A 27,900-nucleotide genomic window follows, 5' to 3' on the forward strand; every position below is an offset into this window, starting at 1 on the left:
CGGGGAAGTACAGGCTGGCAAGAGGGGACCCTTCCTTCCTCTCAACACACCCTTCCCTGGAAGGCTGGTAGTTCAGGCTTCCACTCTATCCTCCAGGCCTGCGACATCCATGTCAAAGATTCCTAAAGACAGGGAAGGGAAAAGGATAGACACTTTGGCCAAGAAGGCTTTTACCTCCGGCAGCATGGCTCTTAAGGCCACAAACATAGCTTTCGCTACATTTTCCTTCGGATTTTGGAAGGCTGTAGAGCATGCGGTAGTATACATCCCGGAAAGGTCATATGCAGGACGGATTTATACAGCTGGTGGAGGATGGGATGGAAACTAAGCAGTCTTTGCAAACAGGCCTGGACATTGCTCACTGTGTTGGATGCTCATGAGGTCGGCAGTAGTTATGAGATGGCAGGCCTATTTGAAAACTTCTGGCATCTCCCCCAATGTACAAAACCGCCATCTAGACATGCCTTTTGAGGGAGATGCTCTTCAGACCGAAGGCAGATGACTCTTTAGAGAAATTTAGAGTCTAAAATTGCTGCTAAGTCGCTGCGTCTGGCTGCACAGCCGGCTAAGCCTGCTTTCATCTTTGCCTCTAGAGGCAGAGGCTATAGTCGCTATGTGCTTTGTGCTTTGTGGCAGGAAAGCGCAGCCCCCACAAGCCAGGCAGGGTCAGAGGCGTTTCTTGTGTCCCGGAAAGGGCTAAGGAGCAGCAGACAGCAGCTGCGGTTGGGGCGACGGCACCTTAGAAGCCGCTTTGATTTTCCCCTCCCACGACATACCGGTTGGTGGACGTTTGGTAGGGCATTGGTACCAGTGGCAGGAGATGACCTCTGATGCCTAGGCCCTGTAGTTAATTCGGTTGGGTTGTCTCCCCTTTTTAAGAAAACCTCCGGATAGACCCCCGTCTTCACCGAGAGCCCTGTTGTGGAAGGGTGCTGTGGAGGGGTGCCTCGCGATCAGAGAGGGTTGGGCTGGTATCCCAGTTTCTGATGCTTTTTAATCTGCTTAGAATCACATCCTGTGCATGTGGTCTGACATCCAGTGGTAACCGTGAAGTATTGCATCTATGATTCGGGGACCGAAAGGGGACGTCGGCATAGGCGTGTTTGTAACACTATCCCTATTGTGACGTGTAGTGTACCCAAAGTCCCTCACGCGCCGATGTCCCTCAGATTGTTTTTTTCCACCCAGGTAACTGGTTGCCCTATAGCAGAGCTCTTACAAAAGAGACATTGTTTATCTTATACCGACTTGTCATTTATTTCCTGTTAAGTCACTTCGGTCACAAGAACATCTTCGACGAAGACTGCAGGGGATTCGCCTATAGATGTGGATTTCGGCACCCAAGATCCGGCGGCTGGAATTTCCACGTGGTCGGGCCCTCTGGCCGACCTGTACAGTAGGGAGTAGGGAGTGTGGGGTCAGGGTGGCCATATTATCAGTATGTCATTCCTCCTTTCCCCTCTTTTCCCTGTTGGTCTGGTCATCTTTCCCTTTAGCTATGGAAAGGACTCCTTTTAGATTCTGCCCTAAATGTAAGGTCAGATATCCTTGGAAGGACGAACACAGGATGTGCAACGCCTGTCTCCCCTTAGAGCACGACGAAAAGCGGTGTGCGGCCTGCAAACTCCTAAGGCCTAAGACCCTTAAGGAGCGCTGTGTAAAGCGGTGGGCCACGTACGGTATGTCGGGGGCGGAATCCCCTTTCCCCACCGCCACACCCGCTGAGAGTGACAGGGGCATCTTGGATGACCAGACAACCATTGCGGATGTTATAGGCATCAAGGCAGACATTTCTAGGTCCGCCAAGCCTTCCCTGACCCTTTAAGGCCTGACTCTGGTCTCGCTACAGGGACAACACCCGGCGACAGGGGCGTACAAACGCATCACACTAAGAAGACAGCCCCTACACCGTTTTCAACGTCTTTGTCGAAAAAGGTGAAAGCGCCAACAGGGCCACCGAAAATTTCTACGGTTTCCTTGGATCGCTCAGATCCAAAGCCTTGCCCGCATCCGCAGCAGCTTCTTGCGACTGGGCAACCAAAATTAAGTAAGGGTGCTACTCCTAAAACTTCACACGTCGAAGCGTGGAAATCCAATGCTGTGACGGTCATGAAGGCTGCGGTAGGCCCGAAAACTACGACTAGGCCTCTACCTGAGAAACCAAGCGCTAAGCCCTCTAGCGCCACAGAAGGTAAAGCACCTACCGATAGACCATCGGAGCAACTGTCTCACGCCGATTCAGTGATTATTGAAGACGGCATCGAAAGAATTACGGCGGTGGTCGGTCTTACCCCGGTTCCGCCTAAAGTCATGGGACAAGCCGCAGAGAAATCTTCAGATGCGGTTTGCGATCCCGATTCTTACGATACGTATGAAGATAGTCAAGAACCTCTTTCTGACACCCTAAGAGACTCTTCGGCACCGTAGGGCGGAAAACAACGTTTTTCCACCCGTAGGCCCGCCTGGGTCCTCTAAATGGACTAGAGAGAAATTCAAAGGGTGTATGGATCGGCTGGAGAAGATTCAGTTTTTCTGATCATCCATCCCCTAAAAAGTCTCGGGTAGAGCCTAACCTTCATTTTCCATCTCATTTTCAAGAAGATCAATCTTCTGTCCCCGTCCAGCAGGAAAACATTGGCCACATGGACACATATAGGGACATTTATAATGAAGAGGAAGAAGCTTAATTTCTGGAGAATTATGAGGAGGAACAGTAGGGTACCACAGACAACTGGGAAGAAACCCAGCAGGAAGGAACAGGCCCATGGACACAGCAAGATCAGGACACTGATGTTTTGTTCCTAGATTTTCCTTCGTCCACTCCGGCTTGCCAGGCCTCACCAGTAGATGACCAAATGGCCTTCAACTCCATGTTGAAAAAAGCAGCTGAACGCTTTCAAATCTCCACTCAAGAGAGACTGTGCCTGAGCAGGATTTTGTAGAGGATATCCTTAAGGAGAAGACTCAATCTAGCCAAGCCATCCCCCTCCTTAATTATATCAAGAGAAGGTTAGCCCCCTCATTGGTATCAGCAGCTCAAACTTGGGCAGTGAACCCAAGAGTGGAAAAACTATTTCGCCCTTCCTCTTCCGACCCTCTATACATTAGAGGGCATTCCATCCCAGATTCATTGGTAGTGACTACCACATGGAAAAGGGCAGGAGTACCCCTTGCCACGGGGGAAGCACCTCCGGCAAGGAATCCAAAAGACTGTATGCTCTAGGTAAACAAGTAACTTCGGCTGCTGCATACACTACGAGTATTGCTAATAATACCACACTATTGGCAAGCTATACTGACGCTCAGTGGAACCTGCTTCAGGAAGGCCTCCAAGAGGTTCCTGAACCCGCCAAATCCAAGCTTCTCTCCATTGTAATCGAGGGAAGACAAGTTAACCAGCATGTGATCAAAAACACCCTGGACACTGCGGAAACAGCAGGCAGGTCTCTTGCTCAAGGGAGCCTACTTAAAAGACACGTTGGCTGTGTACTTCAGGTTTTAAACCGGAAACACAAGCCTCCCTCATCAATAAGCCCATTGAGGAATCTAACCTCTTTGGGACAGCAGTGGATGAGGCTGTGGAAACAGCTAAGAAAGAGCATGAGACTCTGAAGTCTCTGCAACAGATCACACAGAAACCTTCCACCCAGAGAGGTAATAACTCTCAGCGGTCCTTTCGAGGACAAACACGTGCTGGTCGGAACAACTATGGCACGGGGAACTTCAACACCGGACAAACTTTGGGAAGCCCTGCATACTACCCTTCAAGGGGGTCAGAAACATGGCAGAGGTAAAGGCCCCAATCCCAGAGGAGCCACAGCCTCTGGTCAGAAATGACCACCAGATCCAGATTCCCTCCCATGCCACGCTGGTTGGGGGGCGATTAACATCTTTCCTCATAGCATGACAGGGGATAACTTCAGACCAGTCATAAAGACGGTCGCCCACGGGTACTGCGTGGAATTCGCCTGACCTCCACAAATCAGACTGCTGCGCTCACGGCGCCTTTTACCGGACCATCTGGAGATCCTGAAACAAGAGGTGGAAGCAGTGCTGGGAAAGGACGCCATAGAAGTCGTCCCTATTCTTCAGGTAAACAAGGGTAATTATTCAGTGTACTTCCTTGTACCCAAAAAGGACTTCACCATGCACCCTGTTCTAGACCTGCGCCCAGCGAACAAGTTCATAAAACACTAGACGTTTCGCATGGTAACACTACAGGAGGTGATCCCATTGCTGAAACAGGGGGACTACATGGCAACATTGGACATGAAAGATGGATACTTTCACATTTCAATGTTGCCAGCGTACAGGAAATAACTAAGGTTCATGATACCAGGCATGAACAATTCAAGGTACTCCCCTTCGGCATCGCCTCAGCGCCAAGGGTGTTTACTAAAGTCCTGGCAGTGGCTGCAGCACACCTGCGCAGACTGTCAGACTCAGTTTACCCTTACCTTGACGACTGGCTCATCACGGGGGACTCATTCGACACATGTTTTTCGAACACCCAAAAAACAGTAGATCTTCTCTTCAGTCTGGGTTTCTCAATCAATGAAAAGAAATCCAGTCTAGTCCCCAGTCAAACAAAACAATTTCTGGGAGCTCTAATTCAGACAGAAGATGGTCTTGTCTTCCCCTCCAACGAGAGGGTTTGGAACATGCTTTTTCAGATCCCTCAATATGTGGCCAGTCGGGAGGTGACGGTGCGCAAGGCCATGCAAATGATGGTGTCATGCATATACTTGGTTCCCCACGCGCGGCTGTGCATGTGTTCCATGCAAGAGTGGCTCAACAGCCAGTGGTGTCAGGCCAGCGGACAATGGGCAGATCTGGTAGTTGTCTCGCCAGCCCTCGTTCTCTCTCTGCAGTGGTGGTCAAGAGAAAACCTCTTGAAGGGTGAAGACCTTCACCACCCCTACAGTGGAAGCCACTCTCACTACAGACGCATCTCTCACGGGATGCGGGGCTCACCTGCTTCAGCAGACAGCGCACGGAGTGTGGTCCCCTCAAGTAGCGTCCAACCATATAAACTTACTGGAGCTATTAGCAGTGATCAAGGCTTTGAAGGCCTTTCAGGTGCAATTACAAGGGAAGACAGTGCTGATTCTAACGGACAGCACTACAGCCATGTATTACCTGAACAAACAGGGGGGCACTCACTCTCCATGGCTATCCAAGCTGTCCCAAAACATTTGGATATGGGAGCTCAAACACAAGATGTTTCTGTTGTCCCAACATGTTCCAGGGGAACTCAATCTTCTGGCAGACGTACTCAGCAGAGATTTACCTCTGCCTGAATAATATGAATGGCGGCTACACAAAGACATTGTGTCCAATGTCTTCGCAGAATGGGGTTTCCCAGATATCGACAGAATGCCCAATGCCTAGACTACGCCTCCAGGTACCCCCAGAACTGATCCAAGGGGAACGGTCTCTGGATAACATGGTCAGGGAAGTCTATGCTTTTCCCCCCCGACTCCCCTTCGCAACAAGATGGTGCACAAGATGCACCAGGAACCAGTTACCATGATACTGGTGGCCCCATGTGGGCCCGCCAACCCTGGTTCGCTCATCTGATGGAAATGTCCCTCTCCCCACCAGTGAAACTACCCTGCCCGTACAACATGTTGTTACAGCACAGGGGGGGGGGGGGGAAAGACCCTACACCCATGCCCACAGACTCTGAATTTAGCAGCTTGGCTCCTGAGGTCCTAGAGTTTGGACACCTACAGCTCCCTCAGAGGTGCATGGACATACTCAGGGAAGCTAGGAAACCGAACACACGCTATTGCTATGCCAGCAGATGGAAATGTTTTGTCATCTGGTGCAATTCCAAGGGCGTCAATCCCATCGATTGCTCACCCATACACATTGTGCTGTACCTAACCCATCTGTTGGACACTGGGTTAGTCTTCAATTCCCTAAAGGTTCATCTGGCTGCCCTATCAGCCTACACCACATCACAAAAAAAAGTGTTGTCGTGGAAGACACCGGTGATTAAAGCCTTTATGGAAGGGGTTAAGAGGATTTATCCTCCCATTTCTCACCCAGCTCCTGGATGGGACCTAAATGTGGTTTTGATCAGGCTCATGGGAGCTCCCTTTTGAGCCTATGCATAAGGCAAGTCTGAAAGACCTGACCTGACCTATAAGACTGCCTTCCTAGTGGCTATCACCTCTATTAGAAGGGCTAGCAAACTACAGGCACTTTCTGTTATAGACACTTTTGTTACAGTCCACAGGGATAAGGTAGTTCTGCGCACTCACCCTAGATTTGCGCCTAAATTCATCTCGAAGTTCCATGTGAACCAATCGATTGGCATTCACTCAGGTTTGTATACATACCTTTTTCCAGAATCCCACTAGCATGGCCGAAAGAAGCCTACACACACTAGATGTGCGCAGGGCAGTCATGTTCTACCTGGAAAGAACTAAACACTGAGGAAGACAAACCAATTTTTTGTTTCAGTGGCAGCTGGTAGAGAAGGGGATCCTGTCTCTAAATCCGCTATCTCAAGGTGGATTGTCAAATGCATCACACTATGTTACACTCTTGCTAAGAGAGAACTGCCCTTCAAGCCTAGAGCACATTCTACTCGGGGGACTGGGGCATCCATAGCATTCATTGCAAATGTTCCCCTTGAGTCCATTTGCAAAGCGGCAACCTGGAGTTCTGTACACACCTTTACAAAACACTATTGCCTAGACACTCATTCTAGGTCTGATTCTCAGGTGGGACAACCGGTACTAAGACATCTTTTCTCTACTGTTCCTTCTCACAACCCACCTCCAACTCCGGGTACTTCTCGCTAGTCTACGCACAGCATGTGATTCTAAGCAGATTAACAAGCATCCGAAGACATGCATTACTTACCGTAATAGCATTTCTGATTATTTGATCTGCTTAGATTCACATGCGCTCTCCCTACCTCCCCGCTCGGGGTGGAAGGAACATAGACGTCTTACTACTTTCTCTCTCCTTATGTACTCACCCACTATAGCCTTGGCCTCCCTCATGGCAGAAAAAATACAATCGGAGGGACCTCGGCACGTGAGGGATTTTGGGTACACTACACGTCACGATAGGGACAGTGTTACAGACACGCCTATGCCGACATCCCCTTTCGGTCCCCAAAAGATAAGATGCAATACTCTGAGGTTACCACTGGATGTCGGACCATATGCACAGCATGTGAATCGAAGCAGATACAATCATCAGAAATGCTATTGCGGTAAGTAATGCATGTAATTTCCTGGTATCCAAAAAAGCAGGAGGTCTCCATCCCATTCTGGACCTCAGGGCTCTAAACAAGTTCCTGAGAAAAGACAAATTCGGGTTGGTGACTATGAGGGAAATTCTCCACGCTCTCGAGCTTCAGGACAGGCGGGTGTCCACAGACCTGCAGGGTGCCTACTTCCATGTGCCCATACATCCGAAGCAAAGGAAATTCCTGCGGTTCCTCATTGGGGACAATCACTATCAGTTCAAAGTGCTGCCATTTGGGTTGACCTCTGCTCCAAGGGTCTTCACCAAGCTCATGGCGTTAGTTGTGGCTCACCTCAGGAGATCCGGAGTCCACTTATTCCCATACATGGATGACTGGCTGATCCGGGGGAAGTCTGCGGGACAGGTCTTGACTCACCTGGAAGACACCTGTGTGCTAATGCACAGGCTGGGCTTCTCCCTGAACTTGACGAAGTCCCACATGACACGAGTACAAAGGTTCCAGTTCATCGGGGCAGACCTAGACACTCAGGCAGGCAAGGCCTTCCCTCCAGAGGAGAGAGCCGACAGCATACAACAGATGGTCCAGTTGTTACGGAACCACGCCACCTTACCAGCGGCTTCCTTTCTCTGCCTTTTGAGCCTCATGGCCTCCTGCATTTTCCAGGTGCCAGAGGCTAGACTGCACATGAGATCCCTTTAGTGGCTCCTTCGAGACCAGTGGTCTCAGTATCTGGGAGCTCTCTCAGATCCTATCAAGGTGTCCAGTCAGGTAGTTTGCGGACTTGGTTGGTGGCACACGCGCAAGAATCTTATGGCGGGGGAACCCTTCTGGCCTCCTTGGCCTCAGACCCGAGTGGTCACGGATCCGTTCTTGAAGGGTTGGTGCACTTAATGCGCGGACTTGCAGGTGGGCCGGCCTCTGGACTGCATTAGGAGAGCAAGTGACATATTAACAGGCTGGAGTTTTGAGATCAGGCTAGCCCTGAAGGCATTCGCCTCATCTCTCAAGTGGAAGCATGTCCTGATTCCAATGGACAAAACTGTGGCCATGCACTACTTAAACATGCAAGGTGGAGTGCTTCCATCCCCTCTGCACAGAAGCGATGCAACTGTGGTTCTGGTTGCTAGAGAATCAAATTTCAGTCTCAGCAGTTCATCTGGCTGGTACAGAGAACAGTTTGACGGATGCTCTGAGCAGGCAGAGCAGAGTCTCACACAAGTGGGAAGTGTGCCAGGAAGTCCTGGAAAGAGGTCTTGACTCTCTGGGGTACACCAGCAGTGGATCTGTTTGCCACAGAAGCCAACAGGAAGAGCGAACAGTTTTGCTCAAGGGAATTCCCAGCGAACTGTGCACTGGGGGACATGTTTCCGGTGGATTGGACTTTCTTCATTACGCGTTCCCTCTGATCCCAGTCGTTCTGTTGGTTCTCAGGAGGTTGAACAGGTTTCAAGCGACTATGTTCTTGATCGCCCCTGATTGGACGAGGAGGATGTGGTACTCTGACCTCTTGGATCTGTCCACGTCACCGATTGCCTCGGCTGCCGGATCTCCTCACCCAGTCATAGGGGCAGATACTGCACCAGACCACGGATTCCCTCAACCTAGATGCGTGGCTCTTGAGTGGATGAGGTATGATAACTGACCTCTCTAAGGAAGTTCTTGAGATGTTGTTGGCTGTGCGCAGACCGTCTACAAGTTCTCTGTATGCTCTACCGGTCATGGCCCAATTCCTACTTTTACAAAGCATTCTGCTTTGGACATTACACGTTGGGCTGATGCATGTTTTGGCAGAGCGGTTCTTTAGAACCTGCATGTGCAACTTACTGCTTGGGGAGTCTATTAAGATGAGGCATCTGCGGGAGAAATGCATTGAAAGAGAAATTACCTTACCGTAATGTTCTTTCTATAGATTCTTCTCCTGCAGATTCCTCAACACCCCTCCCAGCCGTCCCCGCTTAGAAAGTGTGTGGCTCTTCGCTTCTGATTCCATAAACTACTTTGGCGATAGCTTTGGGGTACTCATCTCAGTTACTTAAATAATAAAATAAAAAATATGTTTTCTAATTGGAATGTTTTTAACTTGTTGGGTTTCTATTCTAGTTGCTAAACGTAAGGCTGGTTAGCCTCCTTGCGTTTTCCTATGCAGCGTTTGAGCTCGGAAAACGTTGGGAGGAACTGAGCCATGGGGCGTAGTGACGTGTTTATATGTATGGCGCCTGACGTCACTTCCGGAGCCGATGATCGACAAGCGCAAGACAGATTGACGATTGACGGCCGAGTTGAGGTCCACTATGGTCCACTATGCCCCCCTGTGGAAAAAAATTCAGAGCAGCAGAGCTGGACCAGGGTATCTATCAAGATGAGGAATCTGCGAGAGGAGAATCCATAGAAAAGAAATTACGGTAAGGTAATTTCTCCTTTTGCATTCCGACCCTATTTTCCGCCAAACAAATGAATGAAAATGAGCGGTGGTGCCAATGGAAGGTGTAAGAGCCTTGCGCAAGGCTATTGCGTCTTCCATTGACACTATGGCTCATTGGAAATTGAGCTCCATTATGCGCAAAGGGGCTTGGCAAGCCCACATCCCAATCCCTATTATGGCCAAATGCACACACACTTTTTAATCCTTCTGACAATGTTCCCATACCCTGGATTTCGGTCCCCCGAGGATGCCCCCCCCCCACAAGCGCCTTGAGGTCATACTAAGGGAATAAAGGTGCTATATAAATGACAAACTACTACTACTGCTACTACAACACAGGCGTGTACAGGCCGTGTTGAATGCTAGAGACACCGGCTAGCAAAATGATAGACAGCATCTTGCACATATGTCTTGGTTGTGTATTGGGTATATTTCTGGGGCCAGATAATGTGGCATTGTCTCAGTGAAATTTATATTTTGGGTGATACAAAATGACATAAATGTCACCATCACAGTACTCAAAATTGATGTTTGTCCTCCAAACTATAAACCTCTAATGCTGGTTTATTAGCCATCTTCAGCCAAGTGACGTTTGAAATAATATCTGACTGAGCTTACTTTGTAGAAAAGCATATGGTCTTTGAAATATTCTTTTACCATATCTACATCTGTTTTGTCCTTTGGAAGCACATAATCTGCAACTGAGGCAAATTAAGGGACTCAAAAAATGTGTTTTTAAAATAATGTGCTCTGTATTTTACCAAAGCTAGAATGCCACACAACACTGCACCTGATATCACCATCTTAATGTTACTGCATTTTGGCCCACAAATACACGTTCTGTAAATCTGTGGAAGGCACTGATAGGAGGCCAGTAAAATCTTTCAAGAAAGTATTTGGATATTGCAAAGGAAGCAGGAAAATCCTTGAAAGAAACAAAATATTAATTCTATGTTCCCGAATTTGCACTCATTGATTTTATCCCTTCCGAACCCCACCCATCAACTGCCCATCTCTCCTCTAGTTTTCCTTAATTACTTAACTGAGTTGCTTTTCCCCCCTCCACACCTGCTTACCTTTGCCTGATAATGGTGGGGGGCATCATCCCCTCCACCCTCTGCCGCCCACCAGACTCTGTACCTGTGTTTCAATCAACCCATCACCCTCTTCCATAGCACTGCCCCCCCGCACCACCCATTCACACCTTATCTGTCCCTTGCCCTTGGCTACTTCCCTTCTGTTGGTTTGTCTGCTCTTGATGTGTCCCTCATACTCCAGGTCGCTTTCTTACAGGCGATCACCCAATATCACTGCCTTGTCTTTAGCATACCCTGGGTGCTAGAAAACAAATTCAGGTTCGTTTGACAGTAGTGTTACCAGGCTGGCTGGGCTTGCCATGAGGCCCGCTCGGTGACGAGGAATTCGATAAGTTGGCATTCACTCAGGTTTGTATACATAAAATGTCTTCTCCATGCTTCTTCAGGAATGTTCTCCATAATCAAAATGAAAGGCGTGATAGCTGGAAGGATTTGAATTGATCTTTACAGGCTGGCATTGTTCTTGGCAACCCTCCAGACCTCGTCCTTTAGCTGGCCAAGGCATACCTTTCAGGGGAAATATTGCATTCAATAAGGCTTGGTCACACCCCAAATGGGGCAGTGCAGCCCAATCTGCTTTTCCACATCCCTTCCGCACTAGGGAGCAAGCAACCTGTGATGAATCGCACATATTCGTGCCTTCTCCCCATCAGGGAGGGAGCCCCCCACATCCCTGTGAAGTTCGAGAGCTGAGGCCGCTCTGCAAAACCCTCCCTAGGGGGTTGAGGCAAGTGGGACCTCACCGGTAGAGACTCCCCCTTTAGGGACTAGGACTTGCGTTCCTATTAGAAACTTCCTAGGCCAAGTTCCATAGCCTCATACGTAGCTGAAGGCAATGCAAGAAGAAATCCACTAGTGCAAGAAAAGGAAGATGTCTCTTTAACAAGAGACACATCTTTAACTATATTGAGTAGGAGAGGAAGAGGAGAACCTGATGCGCAGGCAACTCCCGTTACATCATTACGCCTGCTGGGGGTGGAACAAAAGCAAGCCACAGAGCCCCGACTTTCAGAGAGGGAGAGAACGGCAGTACGAGACACCAGACGTATGCAAATTTGAGGAGAGCATCATATGGAGCAAATGAGGAGCGAATTATCCAGTGGTGGTGTGACCACAAGTTTGACGTGGTAGGCAGGAGGCCTTAGGAAAGACGCCATGACCGATGCTATGGGGAGCGAGTACTGCTTCCGGCGCCAGCACCAGTTCAGAGAAGGAGCCCAATGAGGACCTGAGAACGGGAACCCGTGAGGAGAGAGAAAGCAACCCTGAACGACAGCCAATGCCAGCCTCCATCCCCTGCAGGGAAAGAGGCACAGAGGGAAGCAGGACATCATTATAAATCAGAAGAATCTTGTCCCAGTCCTAAGGACAAGAATGTAGAGCCAAGACTACATGAGTTGAGTTGTGTAAGCAAGTAACAACCCAGAGAGGGAAGATGGTTATTATATGAAGGGTGAAACTTGTCCCAGTACACAGGACTAGATATCAAGCAGGAAGCCAATTTAGACAAGAAATGAAAAGCCTAGAAAAGATGCACTTAAGCAATACGGCTGGGGAACAAATAGAGATTGGAAGCAAGTTCCCTGGGATGAAGGGAAGAAGCCACTTTCCTTTCAAGTACAAGACTGGAGGAAGTATATGAACAAAAGCATACATTGTGACAAAGTATATATAACTCCTGAAGGAAGAAGATAACAAAAGAGACACTGCAAGCTCAAGAATGTATGATTATGGAAAGTTAGAAAGGGGTCAAGAAAAACCCAGCTCGCGTATTCCCGGTGGGAAAGACTGAGAAGAAAATACAAGTAATAATAATAAGTGTAAACAAATGACTGAGAGGAAGATATTCTGAACACAGGGCCACAGAAAGTACAAAAGATCTGGAAGAACTGCAAGAACTGATCTTGGATAGTATCTGTGTCAGAGAAAAAATCTATAAATAAGAGACTCTTGAAGGAACTGAAGCGACAAGGCGAAGACAAGAGATCCCTTTGGTCTATTTAGGTTGGTTAAGGTTAGTGGCAGGGTCAGATAGGGTTAGTAGATAGGTCGGGTATTCCCACTAGTGATAGGGAAAGTTAGGCCTTCGAGATTTCATTTTCATTAAATATCCTGAACGATGTCTTCTGATTGTCTGTCTCCTTCTTCTGACCGGCCACAAACCGCAGGCATTTTGCAGGCTCATTGGATGTCATAATGGAGTTGGGCCTAACTCTCTAAGTCCAGCAACATCGGAACCCCGTGTTTAGATGGATTTATGAACTCTGACCTAGTGGGCAGAGGTTCAGAAGGCCAGCCTAGTTTCTTGGAACAGGGTAACCTTTTGGACAAGCCAGACCAATCAAGATAGCATAGTCTTATGGCAGTTCTGCAGTAATCACAATCCTAACTGAATGGCAGCCCAGTCCCTAAGAAGAGGGGAGCCTATTGCTCAAATGTACTTGTAATGCTGGCGCATGTGTTAGTGCATATGGGCGAAAAACGGGGTCTCTTGTAGGGTCTCTAGCCGCTCAGGAAGGTGGGTGAGGTGATGCAGAATAAGTTCCCACTATTCGTAGAGGGTCTACCCAAAGGGGCAGAACCGGTTCCAGGAGTTGGGAATGGTTGATAGCTCGGGCTATCTATGGAAAGGATAGGGACCCTCAGGGGTCACTCATGCATAAAAACAGGTGGAGGTGCTAGGGGCCACTGGTAAGTACTCACCGACCCCTGGCGCAATCCGGACCAAACTTTGGCAGTCAAGTCCAATTCATTTGCATTTTCAAATGCTGCAGTTCTGCGGCTTTCAGCAACAAAGTTACAGCGTTGATTCCCAAACAGGACAGTGGCGATTTCTGCGCTCCTTGTGGGTGGATCAGGCCAGTTTCACTGTAGCAGACTTCAGGGCACCTGCAAAGGTCGTCACCATGGCTGGGCGACACGGTAACCGTGTGTACTTCGGGTCGGGCGCTCTCTTTACTCCAGACTTGGCAACGCCAAGTGGGAGTAAAGGTGGGAGAGTGCCATGAACACAGAGCTTGCGATGTACCAAGTTTCAAGGGTCTCCTCGAAACGGCGGTTGTATCAGAGCAAAGGACCGAAGTGTCTTCGCAGACCTTCTAGTTTGATCAGATGCAGAGGGGTCTAGCGGGACGACAGCGGCCTCAGGGTGCCAAACCTTCCAGCGAGTCACCAGCGGTTCCTTGACTCGGCTTCTTAGTTTCAGGATACTTGGATCCTATCCTTCGTTCAGTGAGAACTCCAGAGATCGACATGGTATGGGTGTTTGGAGCCTTCTCTTATCCAGAATCTCCTTTGCGCCAATGGGAGATCTGCTCACATACAGGCACACCATACGTGGACCAATCGTGGACCACGGTGGTCCTAGGCATTCACAGCACACCAGACTCTCTGGCATCCAGGATGTGTATTGGAACCAGACAGTCCAACCCACATCCTGGAAGCACACACACAAGGCATGCAAAAGCCTGCGAAAGCTTGGCGTTTCGTGGGAGAATGCATGCCCAAATAAGGACTGACCCGGGTCGGCTCGACCTGGGGAAGGTGAAGGGGCATGAAGGCCAAAGGACAGGACAAAGAACCTCGTGGCATGGTCATTTTGGAGCCAGGCCACCTATTTGTGCCAAACGTGGTTGTTAGGCAGAATCCTGTGCAGTTCCCTTAGGGAGCACTACAGAAGATTAAGACTACAGGTATGAGCAATAAATCCCCTTTGGTGTCAGTCTGTACCACAAAGATTTAGATGGTAGCTGTGGCTAAGCAGTCAGGCTTATCTCAAGAGGGAGATGAGCAGTATTCCGGGTTTACACAATAGGGCTACAGTACCATGGCACAAGGAAACACTGACCAACGCTTTGTATTAAAAAGAATATATATATTTATTTTACACACTTCTAGTTCAACACATTAATTACAGTTAATAAAGCAAGTTAAAATCAGTCAAGAAAAGTATACACAACTCCCTAGTTAAATTGTAGACAAGTTTGAGCAAGAGTGAAAACTGAGCAAAACGACAGTGAAAACCAAACACAAATTGGATTCTAGCAATTTCTCACAAGGGAGGGAAAGCACAAGTTATACAGAAATATCTTCTTACACACCCTAGCAACATTTCCCAGAAATTTGTGAAGAAATGTAAGGCAAGGCCGTACTTTAGCATAGAGAATACTTAAATGAAAACCGAGCAAAATGGCACTTCACAAGTTTTAAAAGTGGGAAGGAAAAGGTGGTTATAAGAAGTAGGTGCACCAACACAGTTCTAGTTGAGAAGCAATCTAGAGAAGGCAGTTTTAACAAATTTAGCCAGAGTCAACAGGCCTGTGCCGGAGTCAGTGGTACAGGGCAAAGGGCCCAGGAGTAAAATGTTTTTGTAGCTGCAGTCAAGTCTTTGGTTAACGATTCGAAAAGGTGGATGCAGAAGGTGAAAGACAATGTTTAGAAGATAGGGGCGGCCAACCCAACTGGTAGGTAAAGGATTTAATACACCGTTAGCACTACCACGCGAAAAGGACGGCCTGACGGAACAATGTACCTTAATATGAAGAAGTGGCTCCTGCGGTGGCGGTTGTTCCTGGTAGTTCCTGCAGTTCGGGTGATCCAGCAGAGGAAGAGGGACTCTCGTCGTGGAGGAAGGTTCGAGTTACTGCACTACCCAGGGATGAAACCAGCCGCGGTGCTGCCCGACGAATAAAAGGTACGCTCCTTTAAATCGCGGTCCGGGTGTGCGGGTGCCTGGCTATCCGGTCTCTGAGTACAGGGTACTGGCGATTCCACCAAGGCAGGTCCAGGAAGGCAATTGGCAAACTGCTTAGCCCCACCAGCTCAAGGGAAAAAAGGCTCTTGCAGATGAAGATCTTCTCTCGTCGTGTGGAGAAAAGTGGTGAGACGCTGCAGCAGGGCTTCACCGGTGGTTCAGTCGTTGCAGATGTCTTTGGCTTCTCTCCTCTTCGGCTTCTTAGTTCCAGTGGCGACGTCTTGCTCTTCCAGTCCTCAGGATCCTGCTTTTATGCAAAAAGATTCCCATTCATACAGCCTAGCTGTCACTCACACAGTGGAGTGGTGATCTTGGCGGGAGACCCTCCAGCCCATCAGGACAGAGTACGACATGGGTTGCTGAGGCAACCCTGTCCAGGGGTCCTACTCCCCCTCCCACACAATGGACCCACCTCAGATTCAGTGGTGCCGAAAGGAGGGCTTCTTGGCAGAAGCTCGCCAAAAGGAAAAACAAAGGATCCCCGACCTGGGTTAGGAGTTTAGAGAAAGACACGAGAAAGAAGTTATATTAAAGTTCTGGCAAATAAAACCTACCGGAGTAAAGTTAATATTAAAATACACCGGCAGTATGTTAGAGGCTGTCAGAAAATGTTGTAGCCTCGAACAATGGGAAAATCCCATAGGGAAATATTCGCAGTCGAATATTTACGGTAGTAATCACTTTTTTTACATTTTTTTTTTTTATCATATAAAGGAGACAGAAAATACATTCCTCCACTACATACTGATCTATACATATGGTATGATGCGGAAATACCCTCTTTGCACCAATAGTCTTGAAAAAATAGACTTAGTACCTAGTTGTTTTTTTCACAGTATCAAAAAACAGTTTATTTTAATAAGGTTTATCATTACCCAATTTTTCTTTATAAAACCAACTCTAAAAGCAGAATTTTCTTAAAACAGACCCAACAACACAAGGTGGATACATATATAATACAAATTACTAGTTTCACACACATACATTTCTATAACATAACAATACAGTACATCAACATATAAAATTTATATAATGGTTTTAACACTTCCAATCACTGAGTGTTATTAGCTCAGGTTAAACAGTCCCGACATGTTTCAGTTCCTCATTGCGCTCAATGCATGAACCTTCTTCAGGGGAAGAACTCTTTTATTCTTATTCTCCACCATGTAATCCAAGGCCACACAAATACTCTTCAAATCGTACTCCTATAATCATTAATTACACAAAGACAAAAAACGAGGGGGTATCACTACACATCAACATCATCCAAGTATGTAAGTCAGAGATAGCTCCACACTACTAACTAAACTCCAGTCACATTGAATTTTATACAATGTACTGGTGAGATTCCAAATTATATAAACAAGATAGCCGCTACATACCTCATAAGTAGGATTTATGTAGTGTAGGTGTGCCAAAGTGCACCCGAGTAACCTCAGACCCCTTTAATCAAGTCTGTAAATATTTTCTTGGTGGTTGTTTAGTAACCAGGAACCTGATCACTGCTGTAAAGGAACATAAAACAAACAGTGGTGTGTGAAACACAACCACTACTCCCTCAATCAGTCCCAACATCATGTTACCACAAACACCCTATTGTGCTTTGCTAACGTGCTAACAAGAATATAATTCAATATGATTACACCAACCATATATCACCACTACTGTGCTGTTGAAGCTGCACCCTTCACCATGGCAATATCACTAATTCAAAAGTACAAAAAATACCTCCTCTGCAACGCCAGTACTCCTGCACAAACGCTGATATAAACAGTGTTGTTTACACTTTCCTCATCGCTGGTAAGTTATCAAAGTATACAACCTACAACAGAGGAAACCAAATCAATACATGTGCTAAAAAATACCACGTGTGTTTTCATAACGTACTGTGCCGTCTACAATGTGGTATACTTAATGTAAGCCGCTATTTAAGAAACCAAATGAATGCTCGTGCTGAAATGACACGTGTGTTTTCATAACGTGCTGTGCCGTCTACAATGCGATATACTTAATGTAAGCAGCTATTAACTTGTATGCGAACGGAACTTCCACCCGATATAGCTCCGGTTTTCCAGAACTCAATTCCAGTTAGTACGACGGTTCGACTGCCGGCACTCTACTCGCGCTATGCATGAGAGTTATATTATCGTGCACATTAGCTGCGACAAAAACAAAGGACTAACACCTTTTGTTTCATAGAAGTAGAAAGCGGATTTCGCTCCATTACAGCAAGGAGCCCGGCGTGTCTACAATGTCTCTAAGCTGAAGTGATATCGCATAACCACTAATCTAGTTATTACCAAATTAAATGAAATATGGATAGTAACTGCGCTAAATAGGGAAAAAATTACCACCTAAAGGAAAACACTTGAGCATATAAATTATGGAGGCACAAAAATGATGTGAACCCTACACGCCATATATTGGACCCTCACTGGCTACGACTAAGCACGACCGCCATGCCAGAGGCGAGGACATAAACAAGTATGTATCAACTAGCATACACACACCACGGCATACAGAATTGTAACAAATAATGTAATTGGCACTGGATTCCATGTTGGTGAAACTCATTACCCACATACCCAGGGCCGTCTAGCAGATTAAAAAGACATGTGAATATAACACAACCAGGAGCCATTATTAAACCATGTTCTAGGTATGATTTTTGTAGACAATTAGAGCCACCAAAACAACATCTGATGAGTTGCAAAACAATGCATTTTCAATTCCTAAACCATGTCAGACCCGTCACATAATATTTTCAGGTTTCAGACCAATATTGTTTTACAAGACACCATTTCTGTTCATATACATTAGACCATTGCATGTCTTCATATTTCTCATTAGTGACATATCAGATTTGACTATATCACCACAGGATTGTACATCTATCAAGTGTCCCCTTATCTCTGTGTATGTTGCCAATCGATTTCTTCATTAAGGCAAATGATATGACTTTGGCACCTATAAATCATTTTTTGTTCGAATAGGATAAGCTTACCATCTGTTTCTGATTTATTTTTGCCACAGATATTCTTTAAGATCACCCATCTAAAATCCTCGTGAGAATGTTTCATTTGCACAAAATGTTTAACCATAGGTGCTAACAGTACTTGATTTTTTATGCAACTGTGATGTTCTATCATGCGGGTGCGACATTTCCTGTTGGTTTTACCTACATACTGTAATCCGCAAGGACACGTGATTAAATAAACAACATTCTCAGTGTTGCAATTAGTCATTTCATTCAGAACCCACTTAGTATTTGGATTCAACATAATCTGTTTGGTTTCTTTCGTCGTGGCACACAACACATTTTCCACAGGGGAAATGCCCCTTAACAGGTGGGAGGCCCCACAGTGTGGTTTGCCTGGGTTCTGATGGTTGTTTGATAGATATATCATTCCTGATGAGCATCTCTCTGATGTTTTGGCTTTTCTTAAACGCCACCAATGGGGGAGGAGTCAATTTATCATTATAACATTTTCTCCATGCCTTATTAATGATGCCTTTGATTTTATATGACAAGTTTGAAAAAAGTATTGACAAATACAATCCGATTCCCTTTGTCGTCTCTTTGTCTTTTCTCTAATAATGCCTCTCGATTATTATTAAAAGCTCTTTTGGAAGACCTCTTTACCAACTTAGCTGGATAACCTTTACTATATAGTTTTCTAGACAGAAGAGCTGCGCTTTCTTTATAGTCCTGCTGCAAACTGCTAAACAATTGCCCAAATGGCAAGTTGGCCTTGATATGATTAGCATGGTGGCTGGAGAAGTGAAGGAGAGCATTTTTGTCAGTTCTTTTGTTATAGGGTTTAACTTTAAGATGGCCTTCATGGTGGAATATGGTGATATCGAGGAAATTAATCTCCTGTGCATTGATCTCTTAAGTACATTTTAAGAAAGGGTTTTGTACATTCAACCATTCAACAAAAAGTTCTGCCTCTACAACTGTAACTTCCCATAGTATATAAATGTCATCTATGTACCGAAGCCATTTTAATAGAGGTTTTCCGTATGGGTTGGTAACCGGATAAATAAACATTTTTTCAAAATATTCTACATATATATTGGCAAGATTCGGTCCCATGGCAGCACCCATGGCTGTGCCCTCAACTTGTTCAAAATATGCTCCTTTAAACTGGAAAAAATTACGAGTCAAAGCAAACTCAGCACACCACATAATGAAGGCATTACTTAAGGGATGACCATCTTCCCTATCTCTCGGTAGTAATCACTGCCACCAGCCAGAAACTTTTGAGGGAGGGACTGTACAGTACCCTCTCAAAAATGAATACCAGGGAAAAACTATTAACCCTTCCCAGTACCTCCATAGTAAGATGGGTTGTACTGGTTTAGTTCATAAAAATGGACTAGTAAACTCAATGGGGACTTTACATGCCCTGGGAGATAGTAGTCAGTCCCAGGGTATGGAGTCTATGTTTGGGGGTCACTATGACACCCCTGTGTCACTGCACTGAGGGTGCTGTGTAACACGTGTAAAAAGATGGTTCCTGTGAGGGTGAGAAAAACCCCATAGACATTAAACACAACAATAGCCTAGAACACATATAAAAAAAATGCCTAAGAGTGGGAAAAAGAGTCTCACTCTTAGCAGGAGTAAATAACAAACCCTTCAAATCCAGCAAAGCTGCTGGGGGACTCTATAGGTAAGGGAAATTAGCCATAAGATGAGAATTCTCCCTAACAGTGGTAAACACGGTTTACCCGGTAGGAAAGGGTAAAACACATATGAAAAGATAAGCTGCCACCAGCCCTGTCCAAGGCACATCTGCACTTTTCCTAACACCGACCTGTTGGCATACCCAAATCAAGCTGGACCTCACTGATGAGGGAGATGAAATTGCCTACTAGTACAACTGCTCACAATTGTGGCAGGACCAAGACTAATTGGAATATGCTGCTTCCCTTCTGCAATGGCTCATATGAGCTAAGAAATTAATGGTGTGACAGGTCGATCCAGAGCAATGCCAATGGTTAAGATTAATTCATAAACTTCCACCCACTAGATTTTAGGTCTGTTATCATTCTGGCCTGCACATTTTTTAATCTGCTTTGAATTGCCACTTTACCCTCTGCGTTTGTCAACCCCCCCCTCTGCCTCTCAAATACTTGTAAACCTTGGTTGAGTGTACAATGACTCCTTGGGCCGAATGATAAATGGTAAAATTCATGAGATGTGAACAAGTATGACGAGAGACAGACGAATATTACAAACTTTCAAAGTGACAGAGTTACAAAAATCAACCTTTTTCCTTGAGTCTGTTATACACATTGGGAGTCACGAATGCCTATGATCGAGAGACAACATTTTTACAATTGCTACTTTCTGGAAAAGTTACAATATTCGCTCATTCAGTTTGTCCTACATTTCTTCATCTCTTCCATTTGGGTCCTGATCCTTTTACATCAAATTTAGTAGCTCTTCTTCTAGAGTCGTTCATGTCACTTAACTTTCATGCCTTATACGTATCTCTTTTTGGAAAGTTTACGTTGTAAAATACTTTTTTCTATTAAACGTATAATTTTTTTTTATAGGATCTGGTGTTTGGTAGCTTTTGTAAACCAATTTCTGGCCGTTTGGACCATGCAATACACAGAAGAAGTTCTTCATGCCCCATGATGTGCTACTCTCAAGTCACTGAGCTACCTTCCTTTGTATTCCGTGCCACACCACTGGTAAGTCTACTAGAACTAGAGAATAATATTTGTTATTTGGGGTTTTGATTTGAATGTATACAAGTCAGTTTCCAGCCAAGTGATGCAAAATTGTTCATTTGCTGATTGTAATCCATAAAAGCCACACTGACTCAACATTTTAGAAAATATTTTATTTGCACAATGATCAGTTTACTGTGAGCACTATTCATGCAGTGCTCTGTGTAAATGTAATAGATCAATCCACTTTTCCTGTAAACCTGAATACTTACATGAGATACTTGTCATATGGAATGAGAACATATACAGTGGAAGTGTTCATAGTGGAAGGTCTCATAGACTGGAATTAGTGCATGGCACACAACAGTGTGTATTATTGCATTACGTGTTGTACATCCATAACCATTTCCAAAATAAAAGTATAGAAATGTCACCACTAGTATCTGAATTTTTAGTATTATTTAGTCTTGTTGCATATAACCTCCTCCTTATTAAACCGATCTAGAATCTTAAACCAATAATACAAACACAGAAAAGTGTTGCCCATCTCTCTCCTAACAGCCCATCTTTTGGCAAATACGATATCTCAGCCAGCAAATGTGAGATGTTCATTAAATGTGCCCACAAAATAAATGTATCAAACTTATTTGTTATGGTGGCTTTATATCACAAAATGGAATTATAGTCCCTGTTCTCCTTATGGCTCTTTGGAAATGTGAGTAAACTGTAATTCTGTTACATGTATGGAGTTCAAGCGGTATGATGTAAATGGATGAAATTACTAGTGTTATGTGTTGCAAGTGCAGCACCCATTGGCTTCCGTTCCGTTTTTCCGACACAGCTTACGCTTCGAGAGAAATGACGGTGCACTTCTGTTCTTTAAGATAAAACGGCATGTCTTCACCATCGACTCCATCGCCGACCAAGACAGGTTTTAAGAAATGTCAGGATTGTTGGCCGTAGATGTCCATCAACGACCCCCACTGCCTTTGCCTGTGGGGCCTCGTCACGGAACATTGTACGAAGGAGTGTAAATACTCTCAGGCGATCACTGACAAGACTCTGAGAGAGTGTAGAGGTAAATTGGTGTCCCCTTCTGTTCCAAAGAAACATGCTTCTGATAAGTCGAGAGATTCTCCTCATTGAAATAGATCAAAGAAATCTCAATCGAGGAGCCGTTCACGTCATTCTTAATCTTGCTTCAAGAAATCGAAGAAAAGACGTCCTATGTCTCCGTCACCCGAGAGAATCACATATCCAACGAAATCCGACTACCCAGCTAAATAGGAAGAGTTTTGGAGGGAAATTATGAAAATCTTCCAGGGAGAAGCCGCTACTCCCTTGAAAGAAAGAAAGAAAGAAAGAAAGAAAGAAAGAAAGAAAGAAAGAAAGAAAGAAAGAAAGAAAGAAAGGAAGAAAGATCATGTTGCGGTCGCTCTGCAAAAAGATGACAAAAGGAAGTCTAAGGAAAAACCCTTTGCACCCTCAAGTCCGGGACACAAGCCTGACGATCATCGAGAGTCTTCAAGGCCTCAAAGTGCCTCAAAGTGTCGAGGACCTCGACAAGTCGAGAGGGCATCCCTTTAATGGCTTTGTTGACAACAACTTGGACGAAAACAAGATCGGTTTCATCTGCGCCCTAGACATTGCAACCTTCGACACCCATATCGAAGCCATTGACGCCTAAGTTGAAGACTTCGACGCCATTGGCTTTGAAGCCTACTCCGAAGACTTTTTCTGAGCCATTGAAGGCAACACAAGAGACATCTTATAAACCTCTGCCACAAAAAGATTTCTTCAAATCTCTCTTCAATTTATGAAGAACATGAACCATCTGACGATGATCAAACATCTTTTGGCCTTCAATATGGCACTCCAAATGTGCCAGATGAATTTATTTCAGAGGAATCTAGGTTTAAGGACCTGTATGAAAAAATACAATCAGCCAGTGGGGTAGATACATCTCCTGAGCTGGAATTTGTTGAAGCCAGATCCTGCAGATCACGCTTATAGCTCATACAGACAATGAGCAAGAGAGTGGAATATTTGGGATGGAGTAGACATGCTCCTCCTTTTCAACAAGATGACTTAACTGACCTATTAGACCGAGGTCCACAGAGGGATCCCATTTTGCACTTTCATATTGCTTTACATGAAAGGATTACAACAAATTCTTTTTCGCTGTTAATAAGAACTTTCCCCAAAAATATAGGCCATCCAACGGTGACCCAGATTATTTAACCAAGCACCCGACTCTGGAAGGTTTGGCGATCCAGGCAGCCACGTCCACAAAACAATCTGCTTACCCTACCATTCCTACAGACACGGATGATAAACTGGTGGATGCTTGGGCGCGGAAAGTATTTAGTGCCAGTACCATGGCCTTGAAATCGGCAAATGCCACTTGTGCCTTGTCTACATTTTCGTTTATCCTGTGGGATTGCGCACCTACTAGCAAGACTTCCTCTGGGAACAATCTAAATTACACCTTTCGGAGACAAATGTTGGTTAGCGCCTTCCAATCACTATGGGCTCTTACCTGGACTATCATGCCCTTCTACTCCTCTCCCTGGATCTTTCCGTCTCCCTCATTTCCTCGTTCAACACTCTCCTCTTCCCTTCAAGTGAGTAGTTTGGGTTCATTGGGGGTTCTAGTGTTGCAAGGTATAGGCTTTGTGGTGTGGAGGCAGTTCAGAAATGAGGTGTATTTCTTGGTGTACCAATGTTACTTTTTGGGTTCTTCCTGGTTATAGATGTGTTCTAATGGATTGCTTCCTCCCATAGATTGCTCATCTTAAATATATTCCCAGTAGCAGCTGATCTTCGGAAACCTTTCAGCCATTAGGGGATGCAGTGCAGCTCTGCCTGCTTCGGTCTGTGCCATCAAATTCCATGCCTCCAAAAGTGATGCCATTGGTATAAACTCCCCAGGACCTCCGTTTATTTTTTCTGCATGTTCAGCACACGGTTTGAAACAACATCTTCCTTACAGAATTTTTTCTGCACCTTGCACAGTAACGCAAAGGTTCTTTCTGTCTTGAAGCCTGGCAAAGGTTGTGGGAGCAAGATGTAGATGTCAGACATCAACCTTGTATAAGTTAATTGCATGGGGCTGACCATAACATGGAGGACTGCAGTCCCCAGCATTTGATGCACTTAAGTATCTTCTGGAATCTGATGCAAAGTTATTTACTACATTTCATAAGGGTGATACTTGTGCTCCCTCTAAGGCCCTGGGTCATGGTAAGATTCTGAGCCATGGTACATCTGCAAATGGCCTCCAGAGTCTTTGTCTTAGAACAGGGTGGTTACTCTTTCCCCTGAGACAGACAGGGGACTGAGGAAAGAGAAAAAGAAGCTGAAGCACCAAAGAAATTTCACTCCTGTAGTGCATCTCCTCATACTACTTCTTTCTGCTTAAGGAAGGAGCATCAGTTTTCCCATTTGGATGAGGAGTGTGATGCCTCCAAAGTGACAACACCAAAAGGCCAAAAGCAGGTACTGTTCCCTGCAAGTTCTTTGCAAATGCTCTGACACGTTGGGTCTCTACCTCAGTGACAGAGGTGTTAGCAGGGCTCTCTGGTAGAGGGACCTCTTTGGACAGTGAACGTGTCGAATGCCATGGACCCTACCCCATCATTGAAAGAGGCTACTTTGCACTATTCCTCAGCATCGATCCAACGGCTCCATAAACGGAAATGGTAACAATGATATCACCCCTTCTCCCCAAAGCCATAGTCTCAGTACCAATTGAAGCAGACTTTGTATTAGGGTATGTTCTGGTTTTCAGAACCCAGTTCTCCCCCTTAATACGGTAGATATTTGATGAGGAAGATTATCCAGTTCCTTTCAGCCTGGAGCCATTGGCAGCAGATGGGGAGGTTCTACTGGGGAGAGTGACCCTGAGGATGTCTTTGTCTGCTTTGACCTTGGATCCCTAAGATGCCAGTGGATTGCCCTTTGAACTTGACGTCATGCTAGCCACATTATATGTACTTCCAAATGCTGGTTTCCGGAAGGCTTTTGCGAAGATGGTGGAATCTTTGGCTCTGTTTGCTCCCACGGGAATTGTGACACAGTTTTATATTAATAGACTTTGTGGACCAGGGTCCAACTAAGGAAACCCTTTTGCAACACAGCGCTGCAATTGCAAATCCTGTCAGGATATTGTGGCAGAACTCTGTTCCTCCTGTGAACGAGGAATTAGTGAAGGAGTTTACACTGGCCCTTTCTGATCTGGGGATTGTTAGTTCACCACACCCCTGAATCTATTAGTGCCAGCCTATGCAGTGGGATTTGAGTAATCCACGTTCCCCTCCCTCCCTTTCCTGGAGAGTGAGAATACAAACGTGACACTGTGAGTAGGGTGTCTGGGCTTGCGGACCTTCAACACGACCTGTGCTCTAGTCAAATAGACTTTGCTTGTGGAATGTAGTACAATCGGCTACTGGCTACCTCTTACTAGGTGGAATGAAGGATGGTTTTCCCTCCATTATTGAGGATGGTAAAGAGGCTGTGCAAAGTGCTTTGCAATCAGGTTTCGACCCAGCAGACTGTGTGGCCAGACACACACATATAGGCTCAGTTCTCCATGGGCATTCATGGCTAAGCACATCAAATACTTCTAATGGATTGCTGTATTTTATGAGTTCCTTATTTAGGATATGTATCGCAAATTCAACACCCAATAAGAAGAATGTTTGAATGCAGACAAGACAAAGTATAAAGGCAAGCCCCAATCTAGTACAGATGTACGAGATGCCAATGTGTGGAGAAGTTTGAGCAAATATTACCACAGATATACCAAGCACCACATGATATATGCTATTGTGGTATATCAAAGATCTGTGAAAAACATAGAAGTCCTGGCAGATGAATACCCCAGGCAGCTGAAGTTATATTGAGGAACTGTGAAATACATAAGAAGTCCTGGCAGGCGAGTATACCAGGCACTTGAAATTGTACAAAGATTCCTGGCAGAAGAGTACATCAGGTGATTGCAAAAGCCTAAAGAGAAGTCTTTGCAGGCCTGTACACCAGGCAGCTGAAAATTGTATAGAGATTGCTGGTTGGGGAGTATTTCAGGTAATCTGCAAAGTTACAGGAACTTTTATGGAAAGACTATTATAGAACATTTTGTTTGAACAGAACTTTTTGGTTAAATAAGAACTTTGAGTCCAGTAAAGACACAAAAGGACCTGTTGGCTAAAGAGGAATTTTGCCATCCCGTTTACGAATCCAGGGGAAGGTGACATCCTGACACAGACACGTCCTTAGTTTTAGAAGAAGAGCAACCTGCATGCACTCCCCAGGTTATGGTTGGTCCCTGACCCTGGAGGCAGACCTGGCTCCCTCTCACCAGGTACTGCAACGAAATAGAGTAGCCTGGATGCACTCCCCATTCTGTGGTGGCCCATACAGACGTTGTTCACTAACCTGCCAGGTACTTTATGAACTTCAGTTCTCTTTGGACTTCCAGTACTCTTTTATGGGATGCAAGTCCCAGACTTGCAATTTCAGCCTTAGTTTTCCTTTCTGTGTGCTTGGCTCACTCTCCTGCCAAGCCTTAGTACAAGTTCATGTACTTTTTTGCTTTTCTTCCACTGCAGTAGGGTCCCAGACCGTCCTTTCCCAGCCTTCTGATTCATGCCACCACCTCCTTGAACCTTCAGCACCTTCTCTGCTACCCACGTACCTTGTGGTATGGTCTGCGCGAGTGTCGGCTCCCTTGAGGTAGCTGGACCCGTTCGCTGGTCTCTGGTAATTTCTTGAAGCTTCCCTCTCTGTGGCGGCTCTGCAGTCTTCTTTCCTCCATGACAGCGCCTCACTCTTTGTGGGTCTCTGGGGCGCCTTAAGTCTTAGTCCGCCTGCAGGCCGTGTGGTGTCACGTCCTGGACAGGCCTCAAACTCTCTCTCTCTGTTCGCTGCATCCTGGTCAGCACATGCCTGGACGCCAGGCTCATAGAACTCTTGCGGGTCCTCCAGGGAGGTCTTGACGCTGTGTAAAGTCAGTCTTCAGTGTTTATCTGGTTTCTTCCAATCAATTGTCGCATGGTTGTTTGGTATTGCTCTGCAGTTCCTCCTCGTCTCAGTACTAAGTGAGTGTTGATGTGGTAACTCACTAAGGATCTTCCTCATCTCAGTACTCTACCTGGACTGCTTTAGAAAAGTACGAGGGTTGGATTGAACAGGAAAAAGGTAAAGGAAAGGTGAGGTAACTGTGGGAAGGGGGTCTAGGGTCATGTGATTGGTGGGAATACCACGTTCTCCCGATGTGGTCGTCACTGGGCCCAAAGGTGGTTTCCTCTCCCATGAGATCCACCCCCAGATAGGGGGACCATCGGGTAGCAGCCTCACCACCCTGGCCTCATGGGAAGGGGTTCCCCCCTCGGAAGCTGTGACGATGTCCTGGGATTCATCATGGGCCTCTAGGGGTCAACAGACGACAGCAGCAGCGACGGGGCTGCCACTGGCCACAAAGCCCCTTGAGTCTCCGCCCCCCCCCCATGTTTCCCTAGTTGGACGTATGATTGGTGAGCACTTGCCTCAATGGCAGGAGATAACCTCAGATGCGTGGACATTGCAGCTCATCCAATTGGGGTTTGTCTTGCCTTTTTGAAAAAACTTCCAGACACACCCCACTCACCCAACAGCCGGAACAGGAGCTCCAAGAGGAACTGCAAGCCCTGTTGTTGAAGGGTGCCATGGAAGA

The 27,900-nt window shown here is 46.0% G+C and overlaps 1 protein-coding gene across 1 annotated transcript in view; it reads left to right on the forward strand.

The window, feature by feature from the left end:
* The window catches only part of INO80 (INO80 complex ATPase subunit), a 1,945,052-nt gene that overhangs the window by 1,222,010 nt on the left and 695,142 nt on the right, over positions 1 to 27,900 (forward strand). The window contains exon 25 of the mRNA XM_069637507.1: positions 21,069 to 21,209. Within this exon, the coding sequence (XP_069493608.1) occupies positions 21,069 to 21,209 (141 nt within the window). The remainder of the gene's footprint in view (positions 1 to 21,068; positions 21,210 to 27,900) is intronic.

The sequence above is a fragment of the Ambystoma mexicanum genome, chromosome 14 (assembly GCF_040938575.1).
Source record: "Ambystoma mexicanum isolate Mex_15411 chromosome 14, UKY_AmexF1_1, whole genome shotgun sequence".
Lineage (NCBI taxonomy): Eukaryota > Metazoa > Chordata > Amphibia > Caudata > Ambystomatidae > Ambystoma > Ambystoma mexicanum.